This window comes from Scleropages formosus, chromosome 2 (assembly GCF_900964775.1).
Source record: "Scleropages formosus chromosome 2, fSclFor1.1, whole genome shotgun sequence".
Lineage (NCBI taxonomy): Eukaryota > Metazoa > Chordata > Actinopteri > Osteoglossiformes > Osteoglossidae > Scleropages > Scleropages formosus.
In genome coordinates, this window is record NC_041807.1 from 10,936,971 (window position 1) to 10,954,641 (window position 17,671).

General features: G+C 39.8%; 1 protein-coding gene across 10 annotated transcripts in view; it reads right to left on the minus strand.

Moving 5' to 3' along the window:
- The window catches only part of LOC108939922 (discs large homolog 1-like protein), a 160,886-nt gene extending 144,936 nt beyond the window's left edge, over positions 1-15,950 (minus strand). For 4 of the 10 annotated variants that reach the window (XM_029249469.1, XM_029249462.1, XM_018761614.2 and 1 more), the window contains exons 1-2: positions 15,396-15,949; positions 14,918-15,049 (exon numbers count right to left, since the gene is read on the minus strand). In XM_029249469.1, the coding sequence (XP_029105302.1) occupies positions 14,918-15,049; positions 15,396-15,414 (151 nt within the window). In that variant the 5' untranslated portion in view covers positions 15,415-15,949. Of the gene's footprint in view, positions 1-14,917; positions 15,050-15,395 lie in introns of all 10 variants that reach the window. The other 6 variants (XM_018761640.2, XM_018761631.2, XM_029249478.1 and 3 more) reach the window with 3 other exon arrangements.
- Between the last annotated feature and the right edge of the window lie 1,721 nt (positions 15,951-17,671).

A 17,671-nucleotide genomic window follows, 5' to 3' on the forward strand; every position in this document is an offset into this window, starting at 1 on the left:
TTAAAATCCAATAACCAATAACCTGGAAGAGTCATTTGTAGTCTTCTAAATAATGAATTAAATTGCTTCTGAATATAAAAGTTTGGAGTTCCCTGATTATCAAAGTCACGGCAGCATTATCACTAACTGATATTTTAAACCTGAACACAGTTATGCAATAAAGTTTTTCCAGCTCTCAAATCTCAGTTCAAAATAGAATATATCTATATTCTTAACTTTGGGTACACATAAATAAATTAGGGTATTTTACATAACCCCACAAAAAGAAAAAAAACAGAAGGAATAGAAACAAGAGCACCGTAATAAATTACAGAGAAATAAAATTAAAGAAATTGTCAAAATAGTCAAGTGCCCAAATTTGAGGTCAACAGGTAACAAAACTGCTCTTCACACATTTAATCTGGAAAGTGGAATAATTATGAAAATAATGACAGCATATACCAAATGAAATCTGCATCAGAATGTAGGCTGAAAGTCAAAGCTCACTTATAAGGGTGGATACTTACCTGCTACTTTTCTCCAAAGCAACTTACAATATTAAAGTCCTAATTATTTACTCATTTTTTAAACAGCTGGGCAATTTTACTGGAGCCATTCTGGGCAAGTACCTCGCTCAGTGGTGCTACAGCCGGAGATGGGGATTGAACCTACAACCTTCGGATCTAAAGGCTCAGTAGCTCTAACCACTACACAACCAGCTGTAATCTTACAACAACTGCTACAATGTAATGGTTCAAACTTTACATAATTCAAGATTTATAAAATGTTATTCCAAGAAGGACTGAAGCTGTTATGACAATGGTCCCAGAGAGGCCCTATTACTATTAGTTATGGAATAGTGAAATTCAGACATTATTTGCAGTTTCAATTACTTTACTGGTATGTTTTTCCATAAAGATTTTTGTGCGCTGCACCATTTTAATGTGGCATTAAGGATGTTTTTGACTATTTTTTGCATCTGATTTAGTAATGCATAGGAGTTGGTATATAATATTGACTTCAGAAAACTGCAACAAAACTGCTTTCTAACCCAAGGACAGCAGGCATGAACAAACAAGAAAACATTATCTTTCACAGGACACCACACTCTAGCTCGTAAGAAACAGTAAGTTATATATGGTGCTAAAAGTAAAAGTAAGTTTTGCCTCATCTCTATATCGTATGAAGATCAGATCCAAAAATTTGATCAGTGGAACAATGGCGTTGCCACCTCGCAGTACTTGGGTGGTGAGAGACAAGACGGGCTTGATCCCCACTCAGTCGGTGTGAGGTTTGCATATTCTCCCTGAATTCACGTGCGTTTCTGCGAGATACTCTGGCTTCCTCCCGCAGTACAAAGACATGTTTCAGGTGAATTTCAGGTGAATGCTAAATTGCACATAGTCCCAGCTTATGGTTAGACATTGGCTGTCCCAAATCAAGGTAAATGGTAAGGGGTGATGTCACGAAGGGCATTGAGTCATAAAATCTCTGCTCCAGCTGCTGCAGCACATAGAACTAAAACAATCAACCGGGATTCTTCTAGAAAACATGCCATAAAACAGAATAGTAGTGCTAAATGAAAAAATGTAAATGTAGTAATAGATTTTACAGAAGAGGCTGCACTGCACACTCAAACCAGAAGGTGGAAGTGACACACTTGGCTGATTTACATCCATAAATAAACCGGAACATGTAATAGGCGGCATCATTAGACAAGAAAAATGTCACTGATAACAGAACTAAATGTCTCAATAAGGAAACGTAGTGCATGTGATGAGTCCGGTAATAGCTACTGGAGACTTTTCTGTCAGAAGAATGAAAAAGGGATGCACTATAGCTGCGTGCAAAATGTTGGGCATCCCTGGTCAAATTATATCTTTTGTTGATATTAAAGGTGAAAAGAAGTTAACCTCTGCAGGGAACAAACTTGAAAATGACATTTTTGCAAATTTAAATACACAATTACTATTTATTTGTTGAATTTAACAGAGGGAAAAAGAATCAAGCATAAAATGTGGCTTTTGCAAAAGACTGAGCACTCAAAAGACTGAGCTGATGCGCACACATTTTTATAAGATTCATTAGGCCTTAATCCAAGTCAGATGAAGTTTAATAAAATCTCTGCTCCTTCAGACCTCTCAGGGTGTTGTACTTACACTAAATAGCCATGGGCTCCAGCAGCTGACTGAGAACCTAAAATAAATATAATTGCCTCTTACAAAGCAGGGGAAGGCTACAAAAGGGTATCTAAATGTTTCCTGCGTGCAATTTCCACTATCTAAAATATCACTAAAAAAGAAAGTATAGAACTGTACAAATCAAGACAAGCTCTGGACGACGAAGAAAAATTGCCAGTAGAAGTGTACTTTATACCACTACAAAGCACCTGCCAGAATGTTTAGCTGATACAAGAGTAGTGGTGCACAAATCCACTGTGCAGCACTGCTTGCAAAGATATGCATGAAAGACTCAGATGGAAACTTTACTTGGGATCTTATCACTAAAGTCAACATCTGCAACACAACTATGCAACAAAACATAGTGTGCAGGAAGAGGGAATAATAGATTCTACTAAGTACCCTGGAATCAAATGTGAGACAGTCACTGAAAAAACTATCTGAAAAGAGGCTGGATATTACAACAAGACAATGTTTCAAAACATACCTCAAAATAAATGAAGAAACAAAAGATTAAGGTTTCAGGATGGCCTTCATAGGCCCTAGGTTTGAATATTATGAAATATATAAATCTATGAGTAGATCTCAAAAAATACAGTGTATACAAGACAACCTTATATAGACCTAATATTTCTAAACTAAGGAGAGATGCGATGGTGCAGCAGGTTTAACCTGTGCCCGCTGTGTGGTAGGTCTGGGGTTCGAGTCCTGCAAGGGATGCCCTGCAGAGGGCTGGCGTCCCATCCAGGGTGTATCCCCTCCTCCTTAGGCCTTGTACCCTGTGTTGCCAGGTAAGGCTCCGGCTCGCTGTGACCCTGCTCGGGACAGGCAGTTGTAGACGTTGTACTGCACTGCATTTCTAAACTAAAAGCATTCTGCAAGGAACACACAGAAAGACTGTAACCTGGCTATATAAAACAAAGGGGCTGTTGGTAAGTGCTGACAGGGTACCCAAAGTTTTGCACGTGCCACATTTGATTTTTCCTTCTGTTAAATTCCGAAAACAAACAGTAACTGTGCATTACAATTTGCAGAAATATTTCTTGTTTAAGTTTGTTCCATGCAGGGGTTGTGTTAACTTTTGTTCAACTAGAAAGAAGGCAACCATCACTCTACAAAATAGGAGTTTAATTAAAAATTACATAGCAGCTTCACAAAATACTTAAATTTATTCAAACCTCAGATGGAAAGATTCAAAGTAACATGTCATGCAACAGGTTGCATCAGAGATTGACGGCTTTCACTGATTTACAGCACCGTCTCACTAACCCTGAAAAAACAAGCAAAAGCACGGCTTGATTTTAGTATGTGCATCAACTCAACCCTCAGAGCTACCTGGACCAAACTTTTGCACAAATTTACTTAAACACTATGCCCCCCCCACTGACTTAAAGCATAATAAAAAGAATCGTTTTGTTCATTTTAAATATATCATTTTGACTGTTCAGGAATTTATAAGGCAGGGGGGGGGGGGAAAAAAAAAAAAAAAAAAAAAAAAAAAAAACACATGCATACAACTTTGTTCATTTTGCTGCAACACAGATCCATTGATATTACAGATTTAATGCCAAATATAAAAATGTATTAAGTCACTTATTATGTAAAAATCACATCGTCTGAAACCGCTTGTCCCATGCAGGGTCGCGGGGAGCCAGAGCCTAACCCGGCAACACAGGGCGTGAGACTGGGGGTGAGGAGACACATCCATGATGGGACTCCAGTCCGTTGTAAGGCACCCCAAGCGGGACTCGAACCCCAAACCCACCGGAGAGCAGAACACAGTCAAACCCACTGCAACACCATGTAAAAATGCTAAACAAATACACTTCACCTTTTGCATAAAACTAACTATGCTTAATTCCCTGCAGTTCATCAATACCTTGAATTTTAAATGTTCATATTTTTCCCCTGTCCTACCTAATGTCATATTTTAATACTCTCATAATACATTGGTCGTAATTGTAGACTAACACTAGCTTTGCATATCAGTAAGTGAAACTTGACGTTGATATTAGATGTCACATACATTTCAACAATAAGCATCAAATGAAGAATTTTCAGAATCTGCTGGTGTATCTGACAGTTACCTAACCTGAAGTCATACAAGAAAATATCCGGCAATATAACCTAGTAAAAATATTCTTTCTGCCACTATTTGTAGGTGTTAAAATATGTAAAAAGATAAAATGACACATACAAGGAACAATATCTTTGAGTGCGTTGTCCTTTCATAAATGTATAGAAGAGAAATTAGCTGAACTGTGTATGTGTCAATGGAAATTATTGCATTGATAGCATAAAACTGCAAGTCTTCTTGGTAGACACACATCTGAATTAGCCTCCCTCTCAGGAGCTCATGGTTGTATGAATCAAAGGAAAGTCGCAATTTATCGTTTAGGGTAAAAGTACCATGGGCATTGGATTTTCTCTTTTAAACAAGTGTTTTGCTCTGTTTTCAGTCTTTGTTTGAACAACAAAAGTCCATGTACTCTTATTTCTAAACCTAATGGAGTCCGTATTCTCAGAAACACTTTGATATTCATCACTGCATACGCATGTGAGCAGCTCAGTATACATGGCTTCAAGGAACTTGAGCTTCTTTTAGCCCATCAAGTCAGCTGTGTTATTTCCTGTTACTATTGACAACCTTTCATTCTAAAACCACATATCCTAAGAAATGTTCTCATATGCAAGCTTGAGCCAATAATAAAGCTAAACAAAGAGACCCAAGCTCTTCAAAAACATCACCACTTGAAGTTCAACTGTCAGCCCCACAAGGTTTCTTTATACCACTTCTGTTCTGTGTTTATGCTTCCTAATGTATATGTTCCTCTGCAAACTGTTTCAGTTATTATCCATCACTGTTAAAAAATGTACAAGCAAAATGATAAAACAAAGGAGAGGAGACTCTACAGGGGAATAAACCAAATTGTAAACCGTCAAAAGTTTTTATTTCCCCTAATTAAAAAAGGTGTCATCAGGGTCAGATAACATTAACTTTTATGAAGTCCTACACTTCCCCTTCCACATGCTGTCATGTTAAAATAAGACCATTGCAACCCACTATGGGACACAGCGATGGACAACCTCTTCAAATGGCAAGAAGAAACTTATTCAATAACATGACAGAATACTGAATAGCAGGTAAAAATTCAAAGGCGGAAATCAGTAGGAACTTGTGAGGGACTGGCAAGATTCAGCTGTGCTGTTTCCATTAGATAATTAAATCACAACAGAGAACACAATTTTGATGAGAATTCTGGAGAAAGCGTAGTCAATAGGTATTAAAACGTGTTCTCTTAACTATAAAACATAGATAAGTTAATTCTAAATGCAACAAAATTAAATTAATATGCTTCAAGTCTTCAATTTCTTCTTTTTCCAAAAAAAAGTGACTTATGACTGATGTCTTGCAACCCTAAAGGTAATGTAAAAATACATCCCCTACTTAAAAACGCAAATGCTAGAAACATTAAAACCAATTAACCAAATTACTGGCCAATTCATTTAGATTTGCAGGATATCAAGCATGTTACAAAATTTGAAACTTGCACAAGTTAAAATGACAGGAAATTAGCAACATTAAAACACAGCTGGTAAATTATATATGAGAACCAATAATTAGTGAACACAATCTTACATTAAACTACAAATTTGGCTGAAACGAATTATGCTGTTGGGAAATGGATGAAATTGATTTGTCAACAGTAGGCATGGTAAATACATGAGGATTTAACCTACATATTAAAGGAGAGATAATACATTCTTCAGGTCTAACCAGAATGAGGAGGGAATTCAAGTGCAGGAAGAAACAAAATCTGTCATGTCATCAAATCTAAAGCATGTAAACCACAGACTTTATGAAGGGTCGAATGACAGCAAAGGAAATAAACAGATTCCACAGATATTAATTTCATAAAAAAGGGACTGCTTGTATCTGCATACAGTACATAAAATTAGGTCAAAGCAGAGTGACATGCACAAATGTGAAAACTGCTTTAGGACCAAAACACTGTAATCTACAGTAATATTAGATCAATCCATCCATCCATCCATTTTCCAGACCGCTTGTCCAGCTAGGGTGGCAGTGGCAACGGCAACAGGGAGAGCAGAGAAGCCCAGACATCTCTGTCCCTTGCAACTTCCTCCAGCTCAACACGGGGGACCCCAAGGTGCTCCCAGGCCAACTGGGAAATATAATCTATCCAGCGGGTCCTGGGCCGACCTCAGGTCCTCGTGCCAGTTGGCCCTGCCTGGTATACCTCCAAAGGGAGGTGCCCAGGGGTCATCCTTACCAGATGCCTGAACCACCTCAACTGGCTCCTCTCAATGAGGAGGAGTAGTGGCTCTACTCTGAGTTCCTCCCGGATGGCCGAACTCCTCACCCTGTCACAGAGAGTGAGTCCCACCACCCTGCGGAGAAAACTCATTTCAGCTACTTGTCTCCGCGATCTTATTCTTTCGGTCATTACCCAGAGTTCATACCATAGGTGAGGGTAGGGACGTAGACCGACTGGTAAATAGAGAGCTTTGCCTTATGGCTCAGATCCCTCTTTACCACTATAGTCCGGTACAGCGACCGCATTACTGCTGCCGCTGCTCCCAGCCGGCAGCCGATCTCATACTCCCTTCTCCCCTCACTTGTGAGCAAGACCCCAAGATACTTAAACTCCTCCATCTGGGGCAAATTCTCTCCCCTTACCTGAAGGGGGGCATGCCCTCCTTTTCTGTGAGAGAACATGGACTCAGACTTTGAGGTGCTGATCCTCAAACCAACCACTTCACACTCGGCTGCAAACTGTGCTGGAGGCATCCATGTGACGGTGCCAAAAGGACATCATCCTCCGCAAAAAGCAGAGACATCACCTTCTGGCCCCTACATAGAATGCCGTCCTGACCTCGGTTGCGCCTTGACATCCTGTCCATGAAAATCAAAAACAGGACTGGAGAAAAGGCACAACCTTGGCAGAGTCTAACACCCACACTGAACAGGCTTGACTTAATGCCGAGTACGCAGACATAGCTCTTGCTCCGAGTGTACAGAGACCCAATGGCCCGTAGTAGCGGCCCTGGCATCCCATACTCCCGAAGCACCTCCCAGGAAATTTCTCAGGGAGCATGGTCATAGGCCTTCTCAAAGTGCACAAAACATATGTAGACTGAATTAGCAAACTCCCATGCCCCCTGAATTATCTGTGAAAGGGTGAAAGCTGGTCCACTGTTCCACGGTCAGGATGAAATCCGCATTGCTCCTCTTCAATCCGAGGTTCAACTATTGGCCAGAGCCTCCTTTCCAGTACCCTGGCACAGACTTTCCCAGGGAGGCTGAGAAGTGTGATACCCCAGTAGTTCGCACACACTTTCTGGTTCCCTTTCTTAAAGATAGGGACCACCGCTCCAGTTTGCCAATCCAAAGGCACTGTCCCCGAGCTCCATGCAACATTGCAGAGGCACGTCAGCCATCACAGCCCCAGAACATCCACTGATCAGAAACTCTTTCTCAAAAACTAAAAGATCCAAACCTTAGTTCATGTATATTTACATTTACTTTGCATTAAGCTGGTGCCTTTCTTCAAACCAAATTACAATTTTCAGCTACTTGGGTTAAAATACATTATAACTTTCATACAGCTAAGCCTTTTAATGAAATAGCTAAAAGGAGTACTTTATTATTACAGCAGAAGGTAGAATTCAAACCTGGGCATTTCAAATGTTAACTTTCTATTACGATACATAAAAAGCTACTTCACATGGATATGAAAAATGTGAAGTACCTTCTTTGTTACATGTACTGTATGTGTACTTGTGCTCACCACCAAAATATTAATGAACAGTTAGAGTACTATATATTTGACTGCTGTGTGTCTAACAAAAGATAAACGTGGTTTTACAGCCTAATCTAGTTTTATACAATCTTTCTCAGATTAAAGCCAATGCTGAATAATTCAAGTGAGCAGAGAACTTTAACATTCGATCTCATCTAAATTGTGTGTAAATGTAAACACAGTTATATGGGTGAGAGTTAAGCATCAAACTATTGATAAACACATATCATACTGTACAGCAAAAAAAGAACCTTTCTGAACATTCTGGAAAAAAAAAAAAAATCTTCATTCACTCATTGTCAATAACACCCTGTACAATGCAGGGTCATGGTGGTGCACTGCCTAGACTGAGAAACACAGGGCATGAGGTAGGGTACACCCTGAACAAGATGCCACTACAGCATAGGGAAATCTCACACACCAGCATGGTCAGGCAGGCTTGCATGTACACCCAAAGGGCAACTTTAGAGTTAACAATTCACTTAAAATACTTGTCTGCAGCAACCAAAAGAAACCAACAAAACCACAAGAAGAACATGCAAACTCTACAAAAACTGAGCAGGGGTCAAACACAACCCAGGAGATGGGAGGCACCAGCATCATGCCAACTTCAAAATACAGAATTTTAAAAATCTGAAAGAGGAACTTCATATGTAAAATCGTAATGCTTTTCAATACACAGTACAAAGTTAATGTTTCAGCCTAACACTATCATCACCTCATCTAAAGCCAGACAGAGCTTTATAAAAAGAAAGCATCAGACAAAGGGGCAGAATTAAAGATGACTGACAACTTTCCACAACTACTATGTCGAAAAGACCAGAAACCCATAGACAGTACAGAACGTTTAAACCTGTCTTAACATGATCATCATGATACAGAAACGATGACTAAATGTTATTGCTGTGATGGAATGTGAAAATGTAAATTTCTCTAACACACCTCAATACCTCTGACCAAGGTGAAGGTACAGAGCTGCTCATCTGTCCCAGATGGGAATATCTTCCTGTACACTTTCCTGATCTGCCCTCTTTCAAACTCCATGCTCTCTTTTGCTGTCCTGGTCACACTCTTAGTGGTCGTGCCTTCCTGGCTGCCTCCTGGAGCAGATTATTAGTAAGGTGGCAAAGATGTGGCTGGGAGCACCCCACTGTTTAAGTAGTGTAGTACTATACGGAAAGGGCATGTTGGAGCTGCCACTGCCAGTGACGAGTTTGACAAAGAATATAAGTCTGCCAAAGTGGGTTTGGAGATGACACTGGCAGAGTAAAAGGAGGTGATGGTGAGAAAGCTGGCGCCGCCGGTACAGACAGTTAGGGCATGGAACCTGCTTCATCCGTTAAGAGCATGGGAGTAACAATGGATTCAACTCTTCTCTAAACACACTGACACCATTGCCTAGTCCTACCGATATGTCCTGCATAACATCTGCGGGATGCACCCTTGTCTCCCATTCTACCTGGACTACTGTAACTCTTTCTTCTCTGGCCTCCCAGCCAGATCCATCAAACCTCTGCACCTGATTGGTATATGCAGACGCATTTCCTAAGTGTTTCCATGTATTGTCGTCCCCATATATCTCTAATTGGCCTCCTGTAGCTTCCTGTATCAAGTTCAAACTGGCAAACATTACATAGATAGCTGCATATAGAATTGTGAGAGTACAAATTTTTGAAACTGGTAACATTATGTGACCAGTAGCATATAAAGTCGAAAGGAAATCCAAATGTATTTGTGAAAAAATTATGTAATGCAAATTTATGGAGTAGATGAGAGATCCAGAGAGACAGATTCATTTGTTCATTATGCTACGCAGAAGACCACAGTGAAATACATGGTATTCACAAAGTAGGTCTAAAGCATTTCACTGCGTAGTCGATACGCGAATATACACGCAAATCGAGTGATTTCCATGTAAAGGTCTATAACGGCATGCATGTAGTACTGTACAATCATTATTATTAGAATATTGTGCCGTCCACAAGACTTGTGGGCAGCAGCGCAAATACATATAAAATAAAGCTTAAATTGAGCTGTGTTGCTTTGACTACTTTTTTCCCCACGTCAAATTCGTATCCGCTGAAAAAGCATTGATAAAATTTGATGCATTTCGGATGTACCAAAAACATTTGAAGTTCAGTGTTTAATTCAAACTTTGTCACATCCCTAGGAGACAACGTACTTTCAGTTTCACATATTTGCATTTGTTGTTTAAATGCAGAGACAAAAATACTTTTGTTTTAAATCAGTTGTCACTTTGGATAAAAACATCTGCTAAATGAATTTCAACATAAATTCAATGTTGTCCATGAGATATTGTCGGTTTAAACAAACTTATTTAAAAGTAAAGTTCAAGCCTTTTTCAATGTTGAATTAAGCATCCTTGCCTAGCATGCTTATGATGTATTTTTCATCCAAACAGGATCCATTTCCACAGGTATTTCCATACCTTTAATATTTTTGACAAGCATGAAAATTCAATACATCAAAGATTTCACCTTTAAATACTTCTTAGGCCTCTCCGTTTTGCTGTCACCAGTCTCAGTGCCACAAACATTCTTCTGTACGTTTACAGAATAGATTCTTGATGTATTTGCAGATGTGCACGTAGCTTTTCCACTTACATTTATTCATTTAGCTGACACTTTTCTCTAAACAGAATGTTAAAATGTCTACAATTATTCACCCATTTATATAGCTGGGCATTTTTTTTTTATTGGAGCAATTCAGGGTAAATACCTTGCTTAATGGTACTACAAAAGGATGGGATTCCAATCTGTAATCTCCAAGTCCAAAGACCACAGCCCTAAAACCTACACTACCTACTGCCATTGAAACAAAGAAATTTCTGTTCTATGCACAAATTGCATAGAGCTTCACTTGAATAAATTCTCCTCACTTACTGGTCAGAAGCCTGAAAGAATACAAACAGTACACTTAAGCAGCAGTAAAGACTGCACCGTGTTATAAAGCAAACAAGATTGACTGCCGATAGAATGTTGCTCTAGCTCACATCATATGCTGTCAAGCTGCTTTACTACATGGTTCTTAAATATTTACCCCTAATCCATTACAAATCCACTACAAATATGCAATCTACTTTCTTAAAGGAAATGATTACACATCTCCTAGAAAATGCATTAGATAGTGGTGCCACTTTTAAAAACATCAAAAGGCTGGAGTTAAATGAGCAAGTTGACAGAATCTTCAAAGTGGCCTGCAAGAATAAATAAAATCAGGTCTGATCAGACAAATATCAATCTAGTTTGTGATAATTTCAGTTTTATTTGTGGGTGGCAACTCAATTGTTACAGTTTTGATAATAAGCAAATGAATGATCTACACAAGCTGAATCACCATGTCACAGAAAGACAGAAGAAATGCATTTCCAAAGAGAGAGAACAATTGACTCAGCTTTCTTAATACCTTTAACCAGTAAGATGACTTGTGTCATTTCAGAAATTGTACCCAATACCCAACTTCAGTAAAGTCTGAACCTGGGTGCTCTATCCCTGCAGAGTCAGAGGATGCTGGCTGACATTCTATCTCACCACACATTACATTTATTCATTTTGTAGATGCTTTTCTCCAAAGCGACGTACATATAAAAGAAAATACAATTTGTGCATTACATTAGCAGAAAGAGAGACATAGTTGCAGATGTGTGATTCTTATGTAAACCTTGTTTCCACTTTATGCACCGAAATTCATATACACATAATATATTAGTAATAGAAAGGCAACTCAGAAAGACACTGAGACCACCGAGACCTGAAATTCCTCACCTTTGGTCTAAACAAAGCCACAAAATACAATAAACACTAAACCAGCAAATTTAAAGCACCTGCAATTCACAAGTGACTGCAGACTGCCTTTTATCCAGGCTTTAAACAGATAAATAAGAAAATAATTTTGTTTTAGCACTTCAGTATAGAAATTCTCACTGAAAGCTTCTCACATCCTTTTTGCAAAGGCAGACTTATGACATTAGGTTTCAAAAAAATTTCAACACTATCAAAAGAGACAGAGGGAACTAGTTTCAACACCTTTTTATCAATCTGGACAAGGTTTCCAAACTCAACTCCTGGCCAGCGAGAAACTATCCTGGGTTTGAGTCAAGCAAATTTTTAGTTATAGTAATGCAAAGGAAAATATGATGGAGTCAAAATAGACTCTCTACTTGTATGCTTTCCAAGGTAATGGAGAGTACAAAAGTAGTTTATTATTGCCTTCTTCCAGACATGCCTTTCTACTGTGGGGGGCACTGGGAGAACAGCTGAGCCTGATTCAAACCACAAATCCAAAACCATAGCCTAGACACTGTGACAAGACCTCAACAACTTACCTTACAACTTACACAAATGAAAAAGCTCATTTTCTTCATAAAAAATAAAATGTCAAATGGGTAACATTTGAACATTATAAATTGAGTACTGAAACACAATAATCACTACAGCGTTAACTGATGTGACCAGGGTGTGACTACTGGTCTCGGAAGAAACCAATCAAACAAAAATATTAGTTAAAAAATGTGAACATCATATGAAAAACATCATGAAAATTAGTATACCCATGAAGTGGGTCACACACACACACACACACACACACACACACACACACAGTGTGCCTGAATTCACGTACTCAAGCAGTACTGTTCAGAATGTGAAGTATAAAACAAGCTTCAGAATACAGTTTCTCATAGGACTAAACAATGGTGGGCAGGGGTTAAAAGGATGCCATAATGACCTATGACACTTTCTAATGGAAACTGTGGCAGACTCCCATTGAGCAATAAAAGACTAGAACAACCATTCTCCCTTCTATGCAGTAAAGCTAAAAGCTCCAAATAGCACAGCAGGGATTAGCAGAGGTTTCGTGTCAGCAGATGGATTAAATTTTTCTTTCCTCTTATACACATCTTGGAGTCTGAAGTTTACAGTAGCAATTCAGTTTTCATTAGCAGCACATAAACAGGGAAAGGGGGAATGAATATTCTGTGGGGAAGGATGTATATGTATATGTATGTGTGTGGGTGAAGAGAGAACAGATTCATTTGTCCATTGAGTAACTGCAATATTAATTTATAAACTTGTCAGAAGAATTACGTGATCAGAATGTAACAAGGCACCACTGGTTCTGGAGAGAAATTCTTAGAATAAAATAATCTAATAAACCACAAAGAAAAAATAGCTTCTATTTAGTGTCATACCCTGAGACACAGCCATTTAAGTTATGAGAATTTGACTTTACTAGGAATTATTTCATTCTTCTACTTTAGTTTATGAGGCATTTCTTCAAAATTACAAAGACCAAATTTGAATGTTGCAAACATCCTGAGAGCAGTGCAAGGAATTTACATCTAATTATTTGAGATGCTAATGCCCAAAGCAACTTAAAATTAATATTTAGCTGATACGTTTAGCTAAAATGAGTACTATTTTTCGAAAAAATGAGAAGCTGAGTCCAGTAAGTGTTTAAAATCTTATATTGAACAAAATAACCTGGAAAACTTCCATATTACACACACACACTTTCCAAAGTACAGTTTTCCTAAATTCAAATACCTTTGCTTGAAGCTCACAATCCATTACCAGAACACTAGTTGTAAAAGTGAAATTACCTTGCGACTAATTAGAAAAATCAACTCTCCGAGTGAGTAACAAACGATGCCGAGTGTGCTGATGAACATATTTGCTAATCAATGGAAACTTTAATCAATTATAAAAAGCTGACATCCAGCCATCTAGGTTACTGTACAATGTAACAGATCCTCTTAATGCAGAAGACCACAGAAAAAGATCTTCTCCAAGTTCAAAGGTAACTGCAATAAACTATTGTTTGCCAACTCTTGAATACAGCATAAAAATGTTATAAATTAAACTTTTTTCTAATGTAATTCAGCAAAGCAAAGTCAGCCTGTTTTAAAAAAAAAAAAAAAAAAACTTACACAGACTCACAGATTAAAGTTTACACAGAAATGCTGGTCAAAACTATAAGATCTTGTGAAGGGCTTTATAAGAAAAGCAATACTGCAAAGCAGAGGTGACAAGTGTGCTCCTTCAGCTGCAAATATGCAGTTTGTGTATGTATGTGTGTATACATAAAACACTATGCAAGTTGCCAAATATGACTCCAAAGCAATACAACAGTCAATAAAGCAAGAAACAGCACTGCATAACACACATTGACCCTGCCTACCATTCTACAGATGGACCAACTCCTGGCTAAACAGAAACTAAAAGGAGTTCCCTCAGCCCAAAAGCAAAACAGCTTGGCTACAAATGCAGATAAGACACAAAAGTCAGTCTGTAGTTTGTTCCTGATCATCACTGCTCTTAGTGATCAATAGCCATGCACAAGAGAGACAGTTAAAGCAGAATGAACTACTGAAGATGTCTACAATGTCTTGGGCATGCTACAAAACCAAATGCAACTGGTTAACAAGTAATTTTAGTTTCATTAATAAGAATTTCATAGTACAAACACTGATGTTGTGCAACATGTCAAATTAACTGCAGTTTATTTACACTTCAGCTCTTTAGAAAAAGCAAGATGCACTTCTAACAAATTCTACTTCACTCTGCTTTACATTATACTCATTCATTTAGCTGATGCTTTTCTCCAAAGCAACTTACAATGTTAAGTTACTTACAATTATACACCCATTTTTAAACAGCTGGGTATTTTTCCTGGAGAAATTCAGAGTAGGTACCTTTAACAAGGGTACAATAGCTGGAGGTGGAACTCTAACCTGCCACCTTTGGGACCAGAGGCATCAGATCTAACTGTTATGGCATGCTACCAGCTGTCAGTCAAGAACAGAAACAAGATCCGAGTCTGAAGGAAGTGTGTTCAGTGTTGAGAGATTTTAGTACTTTTGAGCACTGCTGTACTCCGTGTGTTTGTTCAGTGCGGTACAGTGCGGAGCGTCACCTAGGAGAGCCTGGAAGAGGCTGCTGTGCAGGATGCCGATCACTTTGTCCATGGAGCGTGTCAGCTGCGGCTCCTCGGCGGCGTTCAGCCTCCCACGGTACTCCTGCAGCAGCCGCAGCGCTCTCTGGGTGTCTGCGAAGAGGCGCGCGCGCGCGCAAAGCGTCACGTCACTCCCACCGCCGCACTACGACGGCCACACGCGCACATCTGAATGATCTACAGAGTTATAAGTACTATTGCAGCTTCAACGAACACGTTCTCATAAGCCGGCTGTTTCGCTGAAGTAAACTGAACATTTCAGCCAACTTTCAAAAATAACCTCCACCATTTATCAACTATTACAACTAGTCTAAATAAATCAATGTTCATGTTGTTGTACCGGTTGTTTTCCACACCGACGCCTAGAAACACTCTCCGCAGTTATGACAATGTAAACATTTAAAAAATGAATTAGTTGAGTGCAAGGACTCGAGCTCACCCGTCTTCCTTACTGGCATTTTCACACTTTCCAGTGTTGCTTCCACGACAGGCGAACACTAACACAACTTGACTAAGTGTTCGAGTCGTTAACTTAGGCAGCGCGGTCGTTCTCCTCCACTGCTCCACTCCTGAGTTGGCATTAAACTCCGTGCATTCCTCCAGTCTCCGGATGGACTGGACTGGTCACACTCTCCAACACCTGCTTCCCAAACTTTACCTCAGTTTTTACACCAAAACTCTTGTTGTCCAGCTGCTGTCAAGTTCCCGCATCCAAGTTTGAAGTAAATCTACCGCACAACCCGCTGCTGTATATACGCTAGCGCGGCAGTTGGTTGCAGCTGCCGCCGGACAGTAAACTAGTAAGAAAAAAAAAAGAAATGCAAAGGCTGTCTCTGAGATTGGACTGCACGGCGTTTGCTAAGCATGCACGTATTGTGTGTTTTTATATTTTTTCCTGTTTCTCCGTTTACTTCCTTTCCTCGGCTGTCCAACGCTTTTCCCCAGAGTCAAACTCGTCTCATACTCCCCGCCTGTTTCCCCCCTCCCCTCAGTGTGACCGAAATTCCAAAGTTTCCTTCAAAATGGCGTCCGGCAATGGGAATGCGCTCACGTGACCGCGAGGTCCAATCACAAGTGAGAGTGGGTCATAAACCACTTTTCGGGAAGCGACATAAGTGAGCGTACTGAAGCGGCAAGCGAGACGCTGTGCTTTTGTGGAGAAATGTGCTTTCGCTCGTTTTTCACCCAGCTGGTCTCAAAGTTATGAAGCAGTCATTCAAAAATTACGAAGTGTAATTTTTACATGTCATTAACATACAGAACAATAATTCATTTTCCCAGAGGGAGACGTCTTCAACGAGGCACAACCTCGCAGTTTATAAAGCAACATTTTTAACAAAACAGACTGCAAACAATTCTGACAAATCTCTCTGTTGGTTTCCATGCGGCTGGTGAAGTTTTTCAGTAAATCCTGGGAGCCAAAATGATCTGAAGAGGGTAGATACAAGGCGGAAGTAGTCATTTTGACTTCTTAGTTCATACACCCTGGCTAAATTATTTAATTCTTAAGGAAAAAAATCTTACTGTGTGAAAATCCACAACTTACACATTTATTCATTTAGCTGACACTTTCCTCCAGTATGGCTTAAAATTTCAGACTACTTATTGTTTACGGCTAGCTAATTTTACCAGTGCAATTTCAGGGTAAATACCTTCTTCAAGGGTATTACAACTAGAGGTGGTTTAGAATCTGCAAACTCTGGGTCTAAAGGCAGCAGCTCCAACCACTATGCTACCAGCTTACTAAAATTCTGTGTGAACTAGATATTATTAAGAGCCATGGATTTCCATATTTGAACGTAAGACAATGCTTTGTACAGATTTTGCAGTGTTGCTTATCCCTTGGATATGTTACTCTGTCAAACTCATTTACGCTAAAGAACTGGACTTCAACGTAACACACACACACACACACACATTCAGAACCGCTTGTCCCATACGGGGTTGCAGGGAACCAGAGCCTACCCGGCAACACAGGGCGTAAGGCCGGAGGAGGAGGGGCATACCCAGGACGGGACGCCAGTCCGTCGCAAGGCACCCCAAGCGGGACTCGAACCCCAGACCCACCGGAGAGCAGGACCGTGGTTCAACCCACTGCGCCACCACACCCCTTCAACATAACAGTTTTTATAATTTTATTAGATATTTTTGCCATAACTTTTCTAAATCATGCAAACTCAGCAGAGACTGAATGAAGATTGAACCCATGTTCTGGCATACCACCAAGGCACTACTTATCCACACACTGTCCGAAACCGCTTGTCCCAAGCGGGGTCGCGGTGAACCGGAGCCTAACCCGGCAACACAGGGCGCATGGCTGGAGGGGGAGGGGACACACCCAGGACAGGACGCCAGTCCATAGCAAGGCACCCCAAGCAGGACTCAAACCCTAGACCTGCCAAAGAGCAGGACCCGGCCAAACCCGCTGCGCCACCGCGTCCCCCTCTACTTATCCAGTTAGGTGTTTTTTCGAGACGATCCGTTATCTGTAATGTACATCTAGTTGCAGTACATATTACGTGTATGCTAGCGTGCACAACATCAACCAAATGTTGAAGAGAAGTATTTAATGTTGTGTTTTGTTCTAAAATGAGTGGCCACCTGTTGATATACAGCCTTCTGTCTCATTTCCGAAATATTTTAGGAAAATAAAATGGAAAAAAGAAGCTAAAGGAAGTTATGAGCAAATACTATGGTCTTGGCATGACCGTGTTT